Raw genomic sequence first — 24,481 nt, 5'->3', positions numbered from 1 at the left:
ATGATCATTTGTATGTTCAATGATATTAGAGAGATCATGTGTATGTTCATTGAATATTAGACAAACAAAACATCCAAATCTATTTTAAAAGTTAATGTAGTTACTCTAACTCATTTAAGTACTTTACAGTTGATATATGATTAGATAAGCAAATCTGGTTTTGCTGTTTGATTAAATATTTTCGAAGTGAAACTTCTTGTATGAGGGTAAAATTTTTACGGATGAAACGGCAACGTTTTGATTAAACGGCAACGTTTTTAAATTTGTATAAATATAAACGACGCCGCGTTGGCGCAACAGTCACAGCCACGGATTGTACCTGTTGCGCTGGCGGTTGCGGGTTCGATTCCCGCACACGACAAACATTTGTATTGGCCACACAGGTGTTTGCCATGGTCTGGGTGTTTGTGTAGTCCTTGTGGGTGTCCCTACCGTGTCTCGGAGAGCACGTTAAGCCGTCGGTCCCGGTTGTTATCATGCACCTGATAGCGATCGTTACTCATAGTAAGGAATATATCCGCCAACCCGCATTGGAGCAGCGTGGTGGATTAAGCTCTGATCCTTCTCCTACATGGGGAAAGAGGCCTGTGCCCAGTAGTGGGATATTACAGGCTGAAGCGTAAATATAAACGGTACTTAAAAATTAGTTTGCCAATGAAGTTTCACTTCTGACATGTGTACTTTGTACGCACGCACTTTTTACGTTTTTACGTATATTTACGAAGTAGAATAGTTTTTATTACCTAGTAATGAATTATAGCTGGTTAGTACACGACTCCACGGCAACTAAATCTTTGTATCTTGTAGATTTATCCTGTGCTCAGGGATCTCCTCACAATATGCATATACCCGAGTAGAAATTTTTTCGTCTTCCTTATAAGGACCGGATCAGGCATGCCTGATCAGGACTAGATAAGGCATGTAACGCAGATGATTGGTCTGGACCTGATGAAATATCATCTTATCCTGATCAGCCGGTTCGGTCCGGTCCTTTTAAGAAACACGAATATATATTCTTGAAAAAAATTGTTTATCAAAAAAAAAAGCGAATTGATATTATAAATATGTTACTTAACATAATTATTATGATTTTTATTTCCGTTTATTTTTTCCAATGTATTATTTATTTATGTGTTTACTTTAAATATTAATTATTTTTATTTATTGTTATTAATTAATTATTATTATTAATTAATTTTTATTTATTAACTTCTAATAATTAACTACTAATTAACTATTTCCTATTACTTACGACTGCTCCACTGTGTAGAAACGGACTCCTTGCTAGACTGTCCTGATAAATGTATATATAGCGCGATTCAGGCTCAGTTCGCGTAATTTCTTTCAGGCTATCCTGATCTGGACCGGACCGGGTCCTGATCCAGTATGCCTTACCATACTTAATTATATTTTACATGAGGCTATCCTGGTCTGGACTGGACCGGGTCCTGATCCAGTATGCCTTACCATACTTGATTATATTTTACATCAGGCTATCCTAAACTGGACCGGACCGGGTCCTGATCCAGTATGCCTTACCATACTTGATTATATTTTACATCAGGCTATCCTTGTTTGGACCAGACTTGGTCCTGATAGAGCTTGCCGGATCTGGCATGCCTCATTCTATCCTGATCCGGTCCAGATTAATGATCTGGTTGAGCCTGATCTTTTCCTTGTCGGGTACAGAGCTTATAACACTGCCTTCTCTTGATAATATACATAAAATAACTTTTGTATATATATAAAAAAAACAGATTTACTAAGTCCAGATATTAGCGCCCATTTTAATAATAAGAATATTTTATTTAGCTTCTTTATTTTGTAGGTTTTATTTGTTAATTATACTAAATGTTCTAATTTCTGTGCGCAGAGAACGCCCAAATGTGCCCGGTGTCGCAACCATGGCGTCGTGTCAGCACTGAAGGGGCACAAGCGCTACTGCCGCTGGCGGGACTGTGTGTGCGCTAAATGCACACTCATCGCTGAGAGACAACGCGTTATGGCTGCACAGGTTTGTGTCACAAATAGCAATATACATTAATAACAGTTATACTGTGTGTGCGCAAAGTGCAAATATGCTGCAAAGAAACAGCGTATAACGCCACATAAGTTTGTGTAGCTTACCAGCATTAATGACAGAACTAAATACAAATATATCGGCTAAAATTAGTGTGGTATTATAGTTGCAAAGGTTTGTGAGACAAATAGCAACATCAGTAACTCTGTGTCGCATTACCAATGTCTGCCCAGACTTGTGTAACAGAATACACTAAACATTTTGTAATCATTGTGGCGTAATCACAACATGGTTAAATTAAAAGATACTTTAAAAGCAAAGTCTTACATTCATTATTTATTTGAGTTTAGTTACTTTCCTTTTATATGAGTTTTGACGACAGGTAGATAGGTATTATTAGTTCAAAGCCCCGTGAAGAGCATAGGCTATATTAAATAAATACGAATGAATAATAAGATAATGCAGATTCTATGTGGACGACGTGTTTATATAATCCCTGTTCTCACCCAGGTGGCGCTTCGTCGCCAGCAGGCGCAAGAGGAGAACGAGGCGCGGGAATTGAACCTGCTGTACGCACAACCATCCGCACCACACTTTCCAGACTTACAGGAAGATGCGCCAGGTCAGTAAGATTGATCTTTTTTACACTGTGGTAGAGTTTTGATTTATTTATTTATTTGTATTTTGGGTATCCTGATTTAATCGGAACCCTGGTATGTTTGCAACACGGAAATACATGATTACTAAGGAATCCCATAAATCTTGGATGCAGTAAAACGATACTTAGCCAACTACATACCATTTTACAACTCACAAAACAAGTTACGCAATATGCTGCAGCCAAATCCGTTTCAAGGATTCAAGAGAGCTGATGTGCCTACCTGTTGCCTTACTTAGGGGAGGAGCAGCGACTCCTAGATAAAAAAAAACAACGAATAAGTAAAATATTTGTACGACAAAACTGATAAAGTCTGAATTCCTCAACGTCAAATAGCATTTACCAAATCAAAAAACGTAGATATAACAAAGGAAAGTATACGTTAATAGGAAAAACATTGACTTTTTTAAAACTTTTCATTTCTTGTCTATTCGTTTTAGCAAGATTAGCGGTAACTTTACAATAATTGTAATATTATTCTTATATTTATTTCGAAATTTTAAAATATTGTACATATTTACGATTCGCAACTTAAGAACTAAATATTTACAGATAGTTGTATAAACGATGTCCGCGTGGAATGGTGCCAAGAATGCTGGCAGCATTTCCCCGTTGATTGTCCGTAGTTTGCCCGCTCTGTCAAAGTCAAGCAGTGTCAAAGCAGGCTGCGTCATACAAAAGCACCTGTTCCCTTTCCCAGGGATCCAACCTCAACCCATTAGGTCTCTTGCCATTTCCGCTACTAATTCCAATAGGCTCGATAAGAGCAGGAACGTCGATGGTTGCAAGAGCTCTTTTATGGTAGATATCATTTAGGGAACCGTGGCGGGAAAATCTACCTGAACTCATTTGCAGGAAAGGCCGTGCAGTCCGAAAGAATCAACCTCCTTTCTGCACGGACATATGTGTTCAATGGAATGAATTGTCTTAAAGGGTCCCAAGGTTTTTGACGATGTTAATTATAATTAATTAATAAAAAAAGTTTATTATTTTTAAAAGAGCAACACAAATGCTTTTTCCGAGTTACTTGAAAAAATAAATTTGGACTTTGAAGAGGAGTTCCGTGTCCATTTTAATATTTAGAAGTTTAATTTTTGATTGTATTGTCTTTTCTTTTTATTTGTTACTAGCTGACCCGTGCCCACTTCGTTGGGCGTTAATTATTTTTTTTCGTGATGTAACCATATAGTAAAGTTGTCATCTCGCTCACACTTCTCCGACTTGATTTATATATTCTATTATTTTTCACTGAAGTTTTTGTTCAATAACAATGCAATATAGCCTATATTACTCCTCAAGAGTGTATCTTTCTGTTAGTTAAAGAATTTTCATGATCGGATCACTATTTACGAAGATTACCCCCCTACAAACAAAGTTACTTCTTTATAATAATAGTATACTAGTTTCAAGCAGTATTGTGTTCCTGTTGGTGAGTAAGGTGACCAGAGCTCTTGGGGGGATTGGGGATTGGGTCGGCAACGCGCTTGCGATGCTTCTGGTGTTGCAGGCGTCTATAAGCTACGGTAATCGCTTACCATCAGGTGAGCCGTACGCTTGCTTGCCGACCTAGTGACATAAAAAAAAAGTATAGATTATAATATAATATTATTTATCTATTACGGTTTTAAAGATAACCAGATATTAATAAAAGTATTCGATTGGCATTTCATAGACAGATCTCGACTTGCTTTAAAATATTCGAATTTTAAATATATTTTTTTCGAATGATTAGCAAATAATGCAGTTAATTGCCTTGTTGTTCTACAAATATAAGTTTAGTCAGATTGTCACGACGATTATTCGTAAAGGGTGCAATTAAACGCCGTGAACAGCGCCGTCGAGAAGCAATTATATCGCTAGAGTGTTGCCAATTACTGCTTTATTGTTCAAACTTGCCAGACACGATTTTCTTTAGAATTGGCTATTACAATTTAACACTGCCTTTTGATGTTTTAAAGTCTTAAAAGCGGGTTAGAAACAGTAAAATATCAAATTGATTGATTGATTTCATAAATTCTGCTTGTAAAATCCCATTGCTGGCCGTAGTCCTCCGGAACTGAGGAAGGGTCGGAGATTAAAAAAAAATATATATATATATATATATATATATATATATATAATTCAAAAAAAAAATCAATATCTATAATGCAACTGTTGCAGTTGTAATAGATACATAAGGGCTATTTATATCGTATTGTAACTGACTTGACTTGTTACTGCTGAACAGTGAATTTTTCACCTATCTTGATATTGAAACAAGTTTATGGAACCCTTGTACTATATCATCACTTCAACCTATCGCAGTCCACTGCTGGACATAAGTAGGCCTCTCCAAGATGCGCCAAACATTATGGCACGAACTAATGTGTTTGCCCTTACCTTTACGTGTACCTTTATGTGTTTACCCTTAGTCACCACGCTGGGCAGACGGATTGACTTTTGTACTATACAATAAGCGAGTGTATTATCCTGCAGCCAGTAAGTTTCCTACGTTTTCTTATACTTTGAAGAGAAAGGATCGGGTCTTAATCTTTAGAATTGCTTCACTAGTCTTACTAAGCTAATAATAAATAAATAATAAGTATCTTATAAAACTGTAATTACACACACGGTCGTCTGTTCCTACGGTTAGCAACTTAATACTTGTGTTACAGGTAACAGTCGACTGTTATAGCTACATTATTTTTTCGATAGATACTTATAAATAATATTTATACCTAACATTATAATAATTAATAATAAATACGAATACAACATTAAACTTGAGGCGAAAAGGTAGCGAAACTGATATTAATTTATTGTAGACAAAGGAACATACATTGACATCCAACCCAAATCATTAGTAAATTTTGTATTAGGTAAATAATATAAAGAAAATTATATTTAAATAAAGCTTTATTATTAACGCTTTATATATTTGAGAAACAAATAGAAAAATTACATCTATACGTATAAAAAAATGGTAGGAAAGTCAAAACTGTACATTGAATATTTTTTTAAAAGAATATTTGGGGTGTGATCTACAATCGATACCGAAGCCAAAAATATAGTTTTTAGAAATTTTGTCTGTTTGTCTGTTTGTCTGTATGTATTTTCGGGATAAACACAAAAATTACTGCATGGATTTACTTCAAATTTGGCACGAATATTATTAAGAAGTCGGGTCAACATATAGGCTACATGTTATCACGCTGTCACCTACGGGGAGCGAGCAGTGAACTTTTATTTCTTCAACGCATTCTGTAACAACGTGTAATCTAACGACGCATATTTGAATGTTGTTATTATGTTAATAATCATGCTATATAACCTAGCTTCACACTATAAATAAAGACATTCTGTAGTATATTTAGTATCAGCATTGCACCTGTGCGAAGCCGGGGCGGGTCGCTAGTTGGCAATAAATTAATAGTACAAAATCCAACAATCACATTCTGTTTAAAAAAAATAAACATTGAAATGTCTTTCAGACGTGTCACAATAACGTCCGCCATTAAAATCATTTTTCATTCACTTACAACGCGAGTGGTAAGTTTTATTCAATATTGTGTAACAGTCCATGGCGTACATTCACGGTGCTCACGGCCTTTATGGTGTTCAGCGTGAAATGTATCGCTGTTTATGGCGACACTTTCCCGTGTTTGCGGGGTCGTTTTATTTTCATTTCCGCGTCGGGTTCCGTGGGGTGGAGAATATTATAATTTCGTTTTATTCTTTTCGCAAGTACCAACTGTGGAATAGGTTATTACGGGTTTGAACATAATAAATTCGGTATTTTCAGTTATTCATAGAAGTAAAACTTCTATTCGCATGCTTTATTCAGGGAATAAGCTGTTGAATGCGTGACGAGAGCATTACGAAAAGTGTGATCAGGCGAGGCTTTTTCTCTCGTAGCCAGTTACGTTACGTATGTCTAAGACACAGTGCAGGCCTATTGTGCAGAAGTTTTACTTCAGTCGTGTGGTCTAAAGCACATTCGTTTTTTTATATTAAAATTTCGAAAGGAAACAATTAAATTATAGTGTTGTAATATCAAAAAAAATATTGTTTATTGTATAAGTACTAATGGCGTAAACAGTAGATAATCCTAAACCTCAGTTAAGAAATTCGTAACTGAAAAACGTTATAACACAGTACCTACGAGATGCATAGCTTTCAAATGAATGGCGACTGTGAGCAGTCACTTAGCAGGCGTTAATCAAATGTGCGGCTAGCTCGCCGTGTAACGCGACTCGGTCTGTGACACTCTTGTACTGTACAACCCGCGCAGTTTTACTTGTTTTAATATTCAAGGCTACTGTTGTGACATTATGAGTTGTAGACATGTTTTTATTGTTCTTTAGATTATTAAGTGTATTTAATATTTATGAACAGATAATTGAGATTTTTTTCTTGAAGTTGTGTTGAAAATTAATGTTTTGTTTTGTTTTGAGTTTTGTTTTATTTTCATTAACGTTTTAACAATGACTGCTGGTTTTTAAATTTCTTAAATCATTTTAAAAAATGTAACATTAATATATAGATATATACTAGCTATACCCGTGCGAATAATTCGCACTAAGTAGGTAGAATAATTATCACATTACAAAATTGTAATAAAGTATTTATACGCGAGTTGATTTGAAATTGAATAAATAATTGTGTTTGCTCGCAAACGAAAAAAAAACCGACTTCAATTACATCGACGAGTAATACAACGTAGATCGACGAAAAAATAGTCAAGTAACAACGCATTATCAAAGATTACTCAAAAAGTAGTTATCAGATCTCGATGAAATTTAAATGTGACCACATGATAAACATCGGCCTTCGATTAAATTAAAAATCATTAAAATCGGTACACCTAATAAAAAGTTATTGCGGATTTTCAAGAAGTTCCCTCGATTTCTCTGGGATCCCATCATCAGATCCTGGTTTCCTTATCATGGTACTAAACTAGGGATATCTTCTTTCCAACAAAAAAAGAATTATCAAAATCGGTACACCCAGTAAAAAGTTATTGCGGATTTTCAAGAGTTTCCCTCGATTTCTCTAGGATCCCATCATCAGATCCTGGTTTCCTTATCATGGTACTAAACTTGGGATATTTCCTTTCCAAAAAAAAAGAATTATCAAAATCGGTACATCCAGTAGAATGTTATGCGGTATAATACAACGTAGGTCGACGAAAAAAGCGTCAAGTAAAAACGCATTATTAGATATAACTCGAAAAGTAGTTGTTAGATCTCAAATAAATTTAAATGGGACCAATTGGCACACACCACCTTTCGATTAAAAGAAAATTTGTCGAAATCACTCCACCCAGTCAAAAGTTCTGATGTAACATACATTAAAAAAAAAAAAAAAAAAATACAGTCGAATTGAGAACCTCCTCCTTTTTTGGAAGTCGGTTAGAAATTAAATTAATAATTAAATATTGTAGTATTATATGTACTATCACATTAGGTAATAAGCCTGTAATGATAGTATATTTATGGAAATAAATAAATAAATAAATTTACCGACCGTCAATCATGTTGACGTTGTTTCAAAATTAAAGCCGTCAGATGGCAGCATTGCTGTATTGTGTCTCAATGTGTATCTATATATATTTTAATAATTAATTAATTTACAAGCTGTTTATGCCGGTAGAGCAAGCAATTATTTATAAAATGATAAATAATTTATGTGGAGTAATTGTGAGGTTTTTTCTAATAAGGGAGGCAAACATCTTAACCTTAGCGTTTTACTATATTATATGAAATATTTTTTGTGTAATACCTACTATAGATTTATTGAAGCCTATCTGTCTGTGACTTGGGTTTTTTATCGCATACGTCCAAATCCCGTGACGGTTTCAGAATAAAAAACCGCTTTTGAATTAATCTGGTTTCTACATATCTGTATTAGGGGACTCATCGGAATTAATTAATTACCTACATTCAGCCTAAAACACCGTCCATCTACAAATCCAACCACAGTTACACACGCATATTTAAATTGTTACGGACGTAACATTCATTTTTTTTATTAGTTAGTAATCATACCATTAAAATGTCATTTAATTTGCAATAATAAAACTTGCCTTACACCTAACGTTTCAAGCGGCCCTCGTGTTTCGCGTCTAAGGTAAGGAGTCTGGTGTTTTATACAGTTTCTAAACGCCCGCCATTTAGTTAATTGCGTCGCTTTATATTACAAATGTTTTTAATTCCTTTCTGAAACATCAAAAGAGTTTTAATTCTCGATAAGGGACTTTTAAATCTATTTCCTGAAAAATAAGGCTTACTATTGAATGTTTTATTTTTTTGAAGTACGTAGATTACATTATTCATTTACAGGGAATCGCTCGGTAGACTAATTTTTACGTGTTCGCGAAATGGGTACTTGTGGGTGGGTGTTTGTATGGGAAAATAAGATTTTTTGTTTGCAGGTTTTTTTTTTATTATTATTTTTCAATTATGCTAGTGAAGTGGTACATGTTTGTGTTTATAAAGTTTTAAGTTTAAGAGATAGCTTTTAATTTTGTCAACAGTTTTATTAACTATTGTTTGTCGTGGGTTTATTTCTTTATACAACCGACGCGTGACGTCCAAAAAGGAGGAGGTTATCAATTCGACTGTATTTTTTTGTCTGTTACCTTATAACATTTATGAGGTGAACCAATTTCGATTATTCTTCTTTTGATCAAAAGATGGTGCATTTAAATCTGCTAAAAATATAATCGAAATATCATTACAGCCTATACAGTCTACTGCTGGACATAGGCCTCAACAAGTTACACCAAAAATAACGTGAACTCATGTGTTTTGCCCATAGTCACCACGCTGGCCAGGCGGGTTGATGACCGCAGGGCTGGCTTTGTCGCACCGAGACGCTCGAAATATAAATATATCTAATTTTTCATTGACCGTTGCCCTCATAAGTCTTTACTGGGTGTATCGATTTTGATAATTCTTTTTTTAATCAAAAACTGGTACTTGTCACGTGGTCCTTTTTAAATTTGATTGAGATTTGACGAATAATTTTCGAGATATCTGTAATAATGGGTATTTGCCTGACTATTTTTTCGTAAACTTACGTTGTATTACTTGTTGATGTAATTGAAGTCGGTTTTTTTTTTTCAATTTCGAGCAAAAATAATTATGTTGTGTATGAATACAGAATCACTAAAGGAGAGTACCTATATCGCACTTTTAAATATTTTTTCTTTGGGCCTTCCAGGTCCTAAGATATAATCCGATTCTCAAAGTGACCTGATCTTAGGAATGTTATAGTCTAGTAGCTATAAATAATTTTCTTATCACAACATATAAATATTGTTATCCCGAGTTCAGCGTTTCCTTATAAATATTTGGATCTTCTTATTAATATGTTATCACGATCAGTTTTTATAAAACAAAAAAGCTAAAACTGATGTATTTATAATTTTGTATTTATATAATTAAAGTAGACGCCGCGTTGGCGCAACGGTCACATCAATGGATTGTACCTGTTGCGCTGGCGGTGGCGGGTTCGATCCCCGCACATGACAAACATTTGTATTGGCCATACAGGTATTTGCCGTGGTCTAGGTGTTTGTCCTTGTCCTTGTCCTAGTCATTGTGGGTCTCCCCACCGTGCCTCGCAGAGCACGTGAAGCCGTCGGTCCCGGTTGACAGCTATCGTTACTCATAGTAGAGAATATATCCGCCAACCCGCATTGGAGTAGCGTGGTGAATTAAGCTCAGATCCTTCTCCTACATGGGGAAAGAGGCCCAGTAGTGGGATATTACAGGCTGAAGCGAATTAAAGTAAATAATATGTTTCCGACTAAGTTGTCAAATTTTCCGTTCTCTCTTTTTCAAAATTTGTAAGATTAATTTTTGATCTATTATATGACAAAACTACAATATAATTAAATTACCTTATCACGACTATATCGCTATTTCAATGACAAAGTAATTAAAAATAATATTAATCAACTTTATTTTCTTACAAACATCTTTAGCAAGTTATTATTTCTAAATTTTTTTAATTCACCAGCGGCAGTGTACGCCCCTGGCTTAAGTGCATATTACACTACACTCCTACTTCTCATACCCTTCAGCTTTTATAGAGTTTATCACTTACAATTTATAACAACCAAGATAAGATGAAACGATAATATTCCTGAAAAAACCTTGAGGTAAAATTACTAATACATAATTTAAGAAACCGTTAAATACTCAACCATTAAGCGACAATCAGTCAGCTCAGCCTACTGCAGTCCACTGCTGGACATAGCCCTCCCCAAGCTCGCGCCAGACATCCCGGTTTTCAGCAATCCTCATCATCATGCCTACACCGGCAATCCTAAGTAGATCATTGGACCAGCGGGCCGGATGGCATCCTACACTAGGTTTGACAACCCGCGGTTTCCACTCCAGGACACGTCTACTCCAAAGGTCCTGCACCACAGATGACCAGCCCGCTGCCATTTCAACTTGCTAACTCTGTGGGTTATGTCGGTTACTTTCGTTCGCCCGCGGATATTCTCGTTTCTAATCGTATCTTTGAGGGAGACATAATATCAGTCAGTCTGTCAGCTCAGCCTAATGCTGGACATAGGGCTCCCCAAGTTCTCCACTCCAGGACCCGTCTGCTCCAACGACCATCGGTCCTGCGACACAGATGGCCAGCCCACTGCCACTTCAACTTGCTAATTCTGTGGGCTATGTCGGCATAATATAGACATAATATATTCAGCACTATTAAAGTCAGTAAGTAAGAGGTATTTATAAAACCAAGTCACATACAGACAGGGAGTATTTAATACAGTGAATTTAATAGATGATAGTATTAAAATAGTTTCACAATCCCGTGTGTCATATAAAAGCTACATTACATGTTAATGGCGAAAATATAGATATGAGGTGCATTCCGAACTGTGCATACTTCGCCCTGAACCTGTGGTCCAAGTTATAAGATTTTTTTATTTTTTTTTAATGCCAATTAATTATAATTAGTGGTCGCCTAGTGGTCGTAATTCGATCAGTATTAATTTAAATTATAACTTTGAATATTATTAAGGTTCTGTTGCCAAATACTATGTATACTTCTCTAATAATAAACAAAAGAGTATATATCCGTGTGTGTGTCAAATACATGGTGGTCTGTGTAATATTTTTTTATTGATTTAATGTATTTTTTATGCATATTAAAAAAAAAATATTAGCATTCTGTATTTCTTCTTTATATAGAATATAAGTGTGCGAAATTTCATACTCTTCCGTCCGCGCGATTTTCGTAAAAAAGGGTACAAAGAGTGCTCTTCACGTATTAATATAATATATAGATGAGTTCCTTCGACCTTTAAATAAATTTCACTAGATCTAGAGAAAAACTGGCTTGTTTTTGGAAATTCCAGGAATAAAAAATTTCGGTAAAGGTTTTTTTGGAGCTTTTTCTAATTATAAAATATAATAACAAATATATTGCAAGATACTGCTTTTATTACTATTAAAACACTTTGAAAATATAACAGTCTGGTTGTTTCTGATATAAAAATAAATAAAACACAAAATCGCTCCACCCCTGATCTCAAGGCACGCGTCAAAGCGAGTTCCGTCACGCGCATCGTTTATTGCGGCTACAGTATTGCTCGTCGCCCGGCATTCCGAATGATATGAAACTTCACTGTTCCTTCATAATGGTGACGACTTATTAAATACTGAACATGTGGAATTATACGTTATGTTTTATAATACGAGCTGATAGTTAAAAAATAATAGCCTAGAAGTTAAACGATTTTTTAGCCGACTTTAAAAAGAGGAGCAGGTTACTCAATTCGACCGTATGTACCTATATATATATATATATATATATATATATATATGGATGTTCGGGGATAACTTCGTCACTTATGAATCGATTTTAATAATTCTTTTTTTGTTGAAAGGAGATATCCCAAGGGTGGTACCATGATAAGGCAACCAGGATCTGATGTTAGGATTCCAGAGAAATCGAGGGGAACCCTCGAAAATCGTCGTGACTACTAGTGCGTTTGTTAATTTTTTTCGTCTACTTACATTGTATTACTTGTCGATGTAATTGAAGTCGGTTTTTTTTTTCGTTTGCTAGCAAACACAATTATATCCATTTGTGTCGAAGGCGGATTTGTAAAGTTTGAAAATGATCGAAAAAGGGTAAATTTTTTTCTCTTCATCATTCATATTTATAAAAATATTCATAGCGAAATTATTTATTGTTTTACTTTGCGAGAATATCAGATTATTATTTAGTTTGGGCCTGTTTCACGGGCTGTGGATAATGCTATTTGACAGATGACAGTATCCAGCAAATAAAATATTTTGATTTTGAAAGTAGTCTGTTTTACAATCGAACACTATGTGTATTTATGAGATATTCCTATTCCCAAATATTGATCTTAAATTGAAGCAGATCCTAATTGCCTAATCTATTTGCTGCTGTTTAGCCTGCTCGTAAATTATTTGCAGGGTAAAATTCATTCAGCATCATCAGTTTCATTTTAGCATAATTAATTAAGACATATATTGTTTTCGGATGTTTACGCGAATTTCACTTAATATAATGAAATAACTTTTCCTCCTGTGATCATGGTTGCTATAAAGTATCCGAAACGTCGGGCAACTAAAAAACATAATAAAACTTAAAAAAGTTGTTTCATTATAAAACAAAATATTATTTTAAATTACAAATGAAATGTGCTTTTGAAGCCTATTTAGATAAAATAATTTTCGATTTTTATTTTGATTATAAATAAATAAGCTCAAAGATTTTCATTGTAATATGAAACTTTGAAGAGTTACGGGTTTCTGTAAAGAGCTCACTATAGACGGCGCCACGGTTCGCTTAAACCGAATATAAAATCATCATATTAAAAATTTCGATCTAGCGGGTACATCGTTCCATAGCTTAATTGGATAGAGCGCCGACACGGTTAGTCGGAGACGCAGGTTCGATCCCCGCTGGAACGGTCAATTTTTGATATGATATTCAAAAATGTTTAGAATTCCTAATGTCTGGGTAAAACAAAAATAAAATCGTACATATTAAATAAGCTTACACAAGTGGGGTCACTTAACGTTGCTTTGGTGAATACTTGTGTCGGACGGCCCAAAGGGAGCCGACGACTGAATGTCACGATTGCGGCGCGGCGGTGGACTCTGCCCAGCACACCCTCGAGGTGTGCCCGAGATGGGCGGCGCTACGTCGCGATCTGACGACAGTCCTCGGAGGGGACTTGTCACTGCCGAGCGTTATCACCGCGATGCTCGGTGACGACGAGTCCTGGAAGGCGATGGTCTCCTTCTGCGAGACAGTAATGTCCCAGAAGGAGAACGACGAGCGGATGAGAGAGGGGGCCGCCGACGAGGCCTCCGTCCGCAGGCGACGAACGGGGGTGCGTAGGAGGCGCTACTTAATGCGTCTCCAGTAACGCCCCTGTGCCCATGTCGGGCCGGGATGGGAACCCGGTCCTGCTAGACATGGCGTCGTCGGGATTGTTCAGAGGTGAGCCGGACAGTCCCATGGAGGAGAAGTCTGGTCTTTTCGCCGAGGCCAGCCTGTCGCTGGAGGGATCCTGTTGCCTGCAGTTCCGGGACCCTCCAATTAAAGCGGCTGAAGGCTCCCGCAGGGGTTTTGGTCGGTAGTGCACCCCCAAGTGCTAAGCCGACATATGGTCTAGGAATGCCTACCCGGGCATCCTGGATATCACCCGTAAATGGGTTACCCTGCGATATCAAAAAAAAAAAAAAAAAAAAAAAAAAAAAAGGGTCACTTAACGTTCGTCGTGTAGTGACTGATGCCTGTCGCGAGTGTTGTTGATCGATCTGCGTTATACATTTACATCATTTTTCTAAATGTCCTATAATCATAGAACATAACAACAATGGATAAAAAGTAGTCAATTTATCATTCTGGAACTCCAGCTATCTATGTACCAAGTCAGCAGTCAGTCAGTCAGCTCAGCCTACTGCAGTCCACTGCTGGACATAGGCCTCCCCAAGTTTGCGCCAGACATCCCGGTTTTCCGCAATCCTCGTCCAGCCTACACCGGCAATCTTACATAGATCGTCGGTCCAACGGGCCGGAGGACGTCCCACACTGCGTTTGCCAAGACGTGGTCTCCATTCCAAATTTCATAGTAATTGGTAGTTTTTTTGGTTGAAATACTCGTAGTACCTAACAAACATCCATAGAAACTTTTTTGTAATATTGGTAAGATTATATCACATAAAAGAAATAATTTTTTCATAGCAGTTGTACCAACACGACAATATGCGATGAAATATCTTCCGCTCGATTTGAATTAAAATGATCGCTCATTATGTCTGAATGCTTAACTTCGTTTTTTCCTTTTGTATTTTTTATCTACATTGAAAAGAGGAGTGAAAAAACGCCAATAAAACAATCATGACATTTATATTGAGGTATAATCTTTTTGAAATCTTCAAAACCTTAGAAATAGAAAGTACCTTTCGGTTCATGAATTGTAACGTGGAGTATGCATGCGTTAGTGATAATGATCTGGTAGGTATATAATCGTAATCTGCTGTTACGCATATACACAGAAAATTAAGGATTTGCATTCATTCGCATTGGAGCAGCGTGGTGGATTAAGCTCTGATCCTTCTCCTACATGGGGAAAGAGGCCTATGCCCAGTAGTGGCATTATACATGCTGATGCTACAGGCTGAAGCGAATGAGTAATTTATTTGCTAATAGAGACATAAAAAAATAATTTATTGTAACTAGACACGACTGCGGTGCCAATGATATCGGATTACTCACAAGTGTTTGAACAATGACTGATGGAGGGAATGTGAAAAAATACCCCAAAACTATTACTCCTATGTGTATTTTTTCTGGTAGTGATCTCATTTATAATTGTAATAAAACATCGAAGTTTTTGGTACGTTTTTTTGGTTTTACCATAAAATCCCACTTTATCTGTCAATATGGCGAAAGTATTATTACTTTTTGTATTGATTTAATTTTTATGTTCAGTTGCTTTTTAAAAACTTAAAGTACCTTCCTAGCGCGTACCTACGGGTTAAGCAGATATAGGCTGGCCGACAAACCTTTGGTAATGGTGAAATCTTGATCTTTGGAAATGAAAAAACATAAAAAGTTCAAAATTGATTACTTATGGAATCATTACATTTTTCACATAAAAAATTCTAAATTTAAATTAATATAAAAAAAAACAATGGGTTGCATTGGGTTGCATGGTTGCACTCTGGGAGTGCCGGCAGAAGGGAAAACTTGAATATTAACAAAATAAACAAAACAAATAAAATATCCATTCATCAGCCTTCAACAGTCCACTGATGGCATGGCCTCCCCTAATGTTCGCCACTCTATTCGGTCCTGCGATCTCTGAATCCAGCGGCTTCCTAAAGTCATCAGTCGACCTGGACGCCTGTACTCCTTTTGCCGAAACGTCGTCACCATTCGAGAACCTACCTTCCCCAATGATTATCGTTTCTTCTTCCAATATAGCCTGCACATTACCACTTCAGCTTGGAAATTTTGAGAACTATGTTTAATATCTATATAATAATACATATCAAGCAATATCTCAAAGGCTTCACATCTTTTTAGCAGGATATATCGAAATCGTATCTTTGAATCTTATTCTGGCCAACTCATCTCACATCTCTTTCTAACTCGAACAAATGTCCTCCACCCCTCTCGCTCCCACACGATTTCGATACCATTTACATTTCGAGTGGCACTTCTAGTGTATCTCTGTCTCGCTCGCACTCGTGTGTTACCGTATCTTCCATCTCGCGTCCACTCGAGGTCAGCGCGGGATGCAACCTGAATTTTCATTGTATAAAATGCTATAATGGTCCGCTTTCATAACGAACGGGTTCGAAGGGTTGGATTCGCTTTTGATAAACTTTAGCAAGCGTTTTTTTCCGCCTTTTAGCATGAAATAATATTTTTATTTCCATTTATGTTGCTTTGTGTACGTAGCAGTTGATTGCGTGAAAGCGAGCGAGGGTAGATGGAAATATTTACTTGATATATGTTTTTTTTTTTCAATTTTTATCTTTTTAATTGCGATTTAGATTTATATATAATATGTATGTTTTATACTATTTAATTCTTTCGTTATTTGTATTATGGCCTCCACTCCAATATTACTGGACTGATTCATTTTTTACTAAAATAACGTTATTTCGTATGTCACGAAGAATAGAGAAGACAAGAAGGAGATCAAATTGTATTAGTTTTTGATATATATGTATATATAGACTTATACTTTTAACTGAGGTAGGGCACAGCAGGAATTTCCTGCTCAAAATATGGAGCAGCCCGACTGGGGTAGTACCTCGAGCTTACAGAAGATCACAGCAAAATAATAGTGTTTTCAAGCAGTATTGTGTTCTGTTGGTGAGTAAGGTGACCAGAGTTCCTGGGGGGATATTGGGGATTGGGTCGGCAATGCGCTTGCGATGCTTCTGGTGTTGCAGGTGTCTATAAGCTACGACAATCGCTTACCATCAGGTGAGCCGCACGCTTGTTTGCCGACCTAGTGACATAAAAAAAAGAAAAACTTCAACAGTGACTATCATGTAGCGGGAAAAAACAGTTTTTTTTTTTTTGATTTTTTGTAATTTATTTATCTAGGGATTAGTCGATCTTAAACATATTTAAAAGAAAAGAAAAAAACGATTGTACTTTAGACCACACGAGTGAAGTAAAACTTCTTTAGTTATATAAGAAACGTAACTCTCTCTCTCTCTATCTTTACTAACTTATATCTCCCTCTCAACTTCCGTTCGCCTCGTCCGATCACACTTTTCGTAACGCTCTCGTCACGCATTCACCAGCTTATTCCCGAAGTGAAGAGTGCAATATCCTAAAAATACTGATAAAAGATCTTAATTTAACATCATAGACTGTTAAATTAGTTCACTAATTTCTTACAAATAGAATTTATTACATATGTATTTGATTTTATCTTGAAAAATCTTTATTTCTCACCTAAAATGGTAAACTTAAATAATTGTTAAAACTCAACGCTCCTCATCATTCACAAAACGGCTTTGAAAATAAAAAAAAGAACCAACCTGCGCCATTCAAGATTGATACTAACAAAAAAATATAATATAAAAGCGAAAAGCACTCGATATTCCAACAAGGAATGTATTGAATTACACGAGATCTTCAAATAATGAGCCCTCCATAACAACTTGTACATTTTTTAAAGGAACAGCCATTATACTGACCAACGATTATTGAAACCTTTTGCTAAAAAACTCAATTGCTGTCCTGTTAACATAACATCTTCAACGTTTACCATTCGATTTTAAACTTTAACTCTTCGGAATAAGATTCAAACTTGTAATATTTATTGTGGATGATCTTTTAAGATTCGACACTTCGAGGTAAAAATTACTCTATGGTTGTTGTGATAAGGTCGTGTTTGCGTTGTGAGTGTGTATTTGTTTGGAGTACCCTTGTTGCACTCCAATTTCGTTAAGGTTAATGGTTGAGTAATCGACAGAGGCCGGAGGGCCCGCAGCGTGCGTTTGATAAGCTGACAGTGGATCGTCTCTGGATCAGCTATTGATAGTGATTACGTGTTCTGTCAGCGTTCATTGTTAAGACAACTATAATTATAACGTGTTGCTAATTTGATTTGATTTTAACGAAAATTATTTTTACCGTACGTTGATTTAAAAAAAAATATAAGTCTTATTGATATTCTCCTTTTTTGAAGTCAGTTAGAAACTAACAACTGATTTACTGTGATATCGTTTAGGTGAATAAATAAGGTGATAATTGGGTGAACAATTAGCACATTTTTTGTTTAAGTAATTTTATATAAATGATAAGTAATGTTGTTATAAATTTTTATATTGTTATTAGCGATTATATTTAGATTATATTCGCGATCTTATTAACGATTTTGGGGATGAAGAGAAGGATTAAAGATTGATTTAAAATTGTTATATAACATTAACTAACATAATATAACAAATTAATAATGTGGTAATTTTCCATTATTTGTAGTAAATTAAACAAAATTTTCTGTTCTATTTTCAATAATTGCCGTCTGTTGTATCATTCGATTCTAATGGCAGAGTGTCGTACTCCATGTGAGGTATTCTACATTTAACTATTTAATGTTAGTAGGAGAGATCCTTTGGTACCTAAATTATTAGCATTTATTTAAAACTTGTTAATTGGTCAATTGTATGTTTAAAATGTTGTGCATACCTATAATTTAAATACATATTACTGATTAATATTTTAAACTATACAAATAGTTTTTATATGTATTGAGATGGTAAGTTAATTAAATATATAAATATATTTTTTAATTTTTATAAAGTGTGCTCAATTTGTGTCTCTTCCGCGAACTCTATCTCTGTGACGTTTTCCCTTTTTTCCGCGAGTGAAAGTGATACACGCGTTTTAAGAATTGATTTGTTGTCGGTGTGTCGGCTGGCGGGTAACGCGATGCCACTTTTGTTGGCTTCTTAAGTTTTATTAAATTTTTCCGAATGATTGTTTTTTTTTTCTCTCGTTCGGTTTGATTAAATTTTGAGTATCGTGTTCTCTTGATACATAGGTTAAATATGTTTTGTTTGTTTTGGACGAGTTTTTTCGCGTGACTCTGTTCGTTTTTTGATTGTTTTCTTTTTTTTTTGGTATTTTAATATTTTAATTTTTTTTGGATCCTTAAATGTGATCAGTAAAATAATATCTTCATAAAAATTGGTGGTCATTTTATAATAAATAAAAAATATCTCAAATTTAGAAAGAAGCTAAAATCATTAATCAAACTTTCTAATTACCTAACTAGAAACAAATCAGATTCTAATCATTTCTACAGATATATGTGGGTATCTATATTTTTGTCATTGTGGGTCTCCCCATCGTGGGGAGCCTGAGCGTGATTAAATGAGTTAAGGCACAGCAGGAAATTGCCTGCTTAAAATATGGAGCAGCCCTACTGGGGTGGTATCTCGACCTTACAGAATCACAGCTTAACAAATAATACTGTTTTCAAGCAGTGTTTTCCTGTCGGTCTGGGGGGAATTGGGGGGTAGGGTCGGCAACACGCTTGCGATGCTTCTAGTATTGCAGAAGTCTATGAGCTACTAAAATAAAGCCTCGGAGAGCACAATAAGCCGTCGGTCCCGGTTGTTATCATAATCATACAGCTGATGAGATCATTGGGTACTCATAGTAGGAAATATATCTGTTAACCCGCAGTGGAGCAGCATGTTGGATTAAGCTCTCTTCTTCTACATGGAAAAAGAGATCTATCCCCAGCTGTGGGACATTACAGACCAAATCAATCGATAAAAGTGTATTTTACCCACATTATTGTTATTGATTTCTCATGTTTGTGACTGTTTTCTAATGAGAAATAAAAAGTTTTTATATCAAAGTATGTGTTGATCTATTGACATATGACTACAGAGGTAGTTCCTGGGAGAGGGGGGGAGAGATTGAGTACCCTCAATCCTAATTCCTGTTGGCGAGTAAGGTGACCAGAGCTCCTGGGAGGGATTGGGGATAGGGTTGGCAACACGCTTGCGATGTTTCCGGAATTGCAGGCATCTATAGGTTACGGTAATCGCTTACCATCGGGTGATCTGTAGCGCTTGTTTGCCGACCTAGTTGTACAAAAAAAATCAGCATATTTGTAATATTTATAATGTTAATCTCAATAAGGCTATAATATTAATAAACCGATGACACACAATTACGGACGAGTTCAGGGGGTATCAAAATAACTCGCAGTCGGTCGCATTGTCGACCCGCCGTATATTAAACACAGTCGCCTAATTTAATTTACTGCTCAAAAACAGGGCTGGTACGACAAACTAAAAAAAAAATATTTTTGCTTAATTTTTTTTTAAATAAAATTCCTAGTGTGGGTTTAAATTAAATGAATAAATATTTCGAATGTCAAATAAATGTCAAATTTAATTTTTTAATAGACTATGATTAAAAGTAAGTTTTCAAAACTGATTGTTGTGAGCAATATATGAAGTTCTACTTCTCGACTACCTCGCGACATTGTACCTTGACGATGATCAACAAATTAGAAAATAGTTATTTTAAGCCAACATTTCAGTTTTTTTTACTACTTGGAAGAGAATGTTTTCTTTGAACGCGTATCTTCGCGACTACTAGTATAATCTAAATTTTATTTTTGACTTTCGTTAAGTGTGTTTATCAACTTATAGTAATATGTTTTCATTTCGTTTCTTTTCAATCTCAAAAATTATTTTTTTAGGAACAATCTTAACTATCGTGAAATTAACTATGGAACAACAAGCGAAGGTACAAGAGGGAAATAGTCTCACTTTTAAAATCTTGACAATTTTTTTAATGTTTATTTGTCAGAATAACCAAAACATTAAACACTACAAACCCGCAGCCCTGAACCGACCGTGCGATTGCAATGCAATAGAACTAATACCTCAATCGAAATGCACCTCAGCGCAACTCCAAACTCTAACTACCCTCGATAAGACGCAGTTCAGCTCACAAACTCCCATAATAGACTCACCCAACAATTGGGTTTATTGTTACCACCCGCCGATTCAAAGTTGCTCTACTGACTCTACCATAGCCACAGCAAATTAAACTCTACGTTAATCGTATAAGGTTGAAAATAGTTTCAATTTAATGGTAGTAAATAATAGGTGTCGCGAACAATGCACGGCAGAAGCGGGGTGGCATTGTCAGTATCGCTAATCACTTGAGAGTGAAGCTTGAATTAAGGGTTACGGCTGTAGTTATTAAACGTGCTTTATTGAATTCTAGATAGTTAATTTGTTATTAGATTTATTTGACTCGGGACTTATTTAATTTGAGCTTGATAAAGCTCTGGGCTTATTCTGTTATAGTTGCGTATGTGTGCGAAACTGGGTACATTGTTGTGTCTGTGTGTGCTTAATATTCGATATTAAGTTTGAGCGTTCTAGAACAGTATTTTAGCCATTTTTGGCGCGAACTTTTGGAGGTCTATGTCCAGCAGTGGACTGTGATAGGCTGAAATGATGATGATGATGATGATGATTCCTGGCCATGTCGCAAGACCGTAAATAGGTTTGTCGTAGTCTGGACTTTTAGTTTGTTTTGTATTTCCAGATTATTGACAGATTGTGTTATGGTTTGAGATTCGTAATATTAGCGGCGCCGTCTGCGCAGTCGTCTAGTATTATCTTAGTTACTACAACTATTGTATATTCAGAATCTATAAAATGGTTTAAGAAACCATAGGGTTAGTTTGCTATCTAATTGTGTTGGACTAGTTACAATTTATTTATTTATGTACATTATATTTATATGTGTTATATATCAACTATCAGTATTTAATTTATAAAATATTCTAATTTAATACACAAATTTATTAAACGAGCCGATTTTTGTTCTAACTAAATGTTATGAACAATATGTAAATAATAACAATTGTAATAGGAAGACCTAGATTCTAGAGACTTCACCGCGCAAACTATTTCAAATTAGTTTTAATTCTGAGTCCTCCGGCGACGGCTTCCGTCATTGGTGTTATAATTTTAATGGACCATGGAGTGTAACATGTTATATCAATAAAACAATTAATTGCAATCCTTTTCTCCTGAGATTAGTATCCACGCGAAAAGAAGGCTATATTGAAAATATGACAGTCAGAATTTTAAAAAATACAAAACGCCCAGCAGCGCCGGCGGTCCACTTTGAATTGTTTTGTCAGTTTGTTTGTCGTGCGTGCGTCGGTTCGCGGTCCACTCTTATATATAACCGTATATAGGCTAAGGACAGGTGACTGCTCGGAAAACATGCTCACGTAAAATAAGTATAGCTTTTACAATGTTTGAGACTACAAATAAAATTATTTTTATGACTCTTACTCGGAATGAAGAAGGAATTAAGTCTCAAAATATTTGAAATTTTAATGTTATTACAATAATGATAAAGAAAAAAAATTGTTTTCGTTTGCATTCGACTGTTCACACCTTTACGGTAAAATAATAGAATTTTTTCATTTTAAAAACATCTTTTTGGTTTTGTGATATTGTTCATAATACGAGCAATTATTCAGGTGACTTTTTACCACATACGTGGCATACAACAACAAGCTCGTTGCTGACCAGGAACACAGTACTTGCCAGCAATATTATTTAGCTGTGATCTTCCGTAAGGTCGAGGTACTTCCCCAGTCGGGCTGCTCCAGATTTTGAACTAGCAATTTCCTGTTGCACCTACCCCCGCTTTCAGTACACTGTCATGTTATTGTGAACATATTCCTGTAACTTACACAGTATACTATCACACACTTAGTTCAAACAAACAATCGAACTGCTTACACATAGTTTTAAAGGCTAATTACGTTTCAAGCGTGCACGAGATTAACGTGAATGCCATTTTAAATTCTATAATCCCCGAAAAGTTGGACAAAACGAAATAATTTTTATACAAAAATACCCTCCACAAACGTTCGCGACCGCTAATTAGTCCGGCCGTCCATTCAGTTATTATAACTTAATTAAGAGCGCTCCCGGCTCCAGTGCCGCCAGTTTTTACTGAATATTTTATTTTGTCGTATTAATCTTTTGATTGCGGCACCGTCGTATTTGTTTTGTTTGTTTGGGTTTGCCTAAATGTAGCTTACGCGACCTTTAGGCCTTTAACTCGTCTGTCGCAGTGCAGCAGCTAAGTAGCTAAAATAATCTACTTTTTGGACCTTTCTCGACAATAATTAGTGATTTGTTCGCAGACTACAACTTCTACTGTTGCTTTGGAGCTTATGATTTACGATATGTCATGTCATTTTTTTGACCCCAAGTGTCATATCCAATTTTTGGCTGCTTCTCTGCTTTTGTTCTGCTTATCATCGGAAATCAGCTGAAAGTCGTTTTGTTTGCCTCAATCACGTAACGTGCTTGAGTAGACTTCGATACATAAATGCACTATAATTTAATAAAGTCGAAAATTTGTAAAGGTTAAATAGTCAAGAAATTGATTTTACCATTACCACGGATAGGTATTTATTACAAAAGGTTATCACTACTAATATTATAAATGTGAATGTAAGCTTGTTTGTTACGCTTTCACGCGAAAACTACTTAACAGATCGAAAATTTGTGAACATATTTTTGGAGGTATTAAAAGTAACATAGGATACTTATCTTACTTTTGTGTTGGTGTGCAAAAAGTTTAAATAAATAAATAAATAAATAAATATATACTTTTTATTAAAAATAAATTAAATGCGAGCGAAGCGGCAGGTAAAAGCTAGTTGAATATAAAACCATGCATTGGATAAATTAATGTCGATGAGATTAATTAATTGATTGAAAGATCAACTCACAACAACAAACTCACAAGCTTTTACCAGCGGCTTCGCTCAGACGCTAACGCGGCAGAATGTAAGCAAAATTGATATATTGTATTTAAGTAATAATGAAAAATAAATACATACTAATAATTAGAGTACGTCTAAAGGTATATGACACTCTCTCTAATGACCATTGGTTGACTGGAAGAGATCTCTTCTAGGGATAAGTCCACCTTTGCCATCAACTATATATGTAACTAGCTGACCCGGCGAACTTCGTATAGCCTAACACAAACTTTATCGTATGGTATTAAAGTTCAAATTGACTTTTAAGTATTATCACAAATCTTTTGTATGGGAGTATAGAAAAGTGTTGTTTTTAGACTTTTTCGGGAAATTTAAATTTTTTTTTTTTTAGAATTTTTCTCTCCGTAAGAACCATCCTCGTACTTCAAGGAATATTTTAAAAATAGAATTAGCGAAATCGGACCAACCGTTCTCG

The 24,481-nt window shown here is 35.5% G+C and overlaps 1 protein-coding gene across 1 annotated transcript in view; it reads left to right on the top strand.

Moving 5' to 3' along the window:
* LOC123664639 (doublesex- and mab-3-related transcription factor A2) overlaps nt 1-24,481 on the top strand; it is a 50,782-nt gene that overhangs the window by 12,271 nt on the left and 14,030 nt on the right. Inside the window, exons 4-5 of the mRNA XM_045599157.1 lie at nt 1,874-2,014; nt 2,486-2,642. Coding sequence (XP_045455113.1) covers nt 1,874-2,014; nt 2,486-2,642 — 298 coding nt within the window. The remainder of the gene's footprint in view (nt 1-1,873; nt 2,015-2,485; nt 2,643-24,481) is intronic.

Source organism: Melitaea cinxia, chromosome 22 (genome assembly GCF_905220565.1).
Source record: "Melitaea cinxia chromosome 22, ilMelCinx1.1, whole genome shotgun sequence".
Taxonomy (NCBI): Eukaryota; Metazoa; Arthropoda; class Insecta; order Lepidoptera; family Nymphalidae; genus Melitaea; species Melitaea cinxia.
The sequence above is the reverse complement of the archived record's forward strand: the minus strand, read 5'-3'. Positions and strand labels throughout refer to the sequence as shown.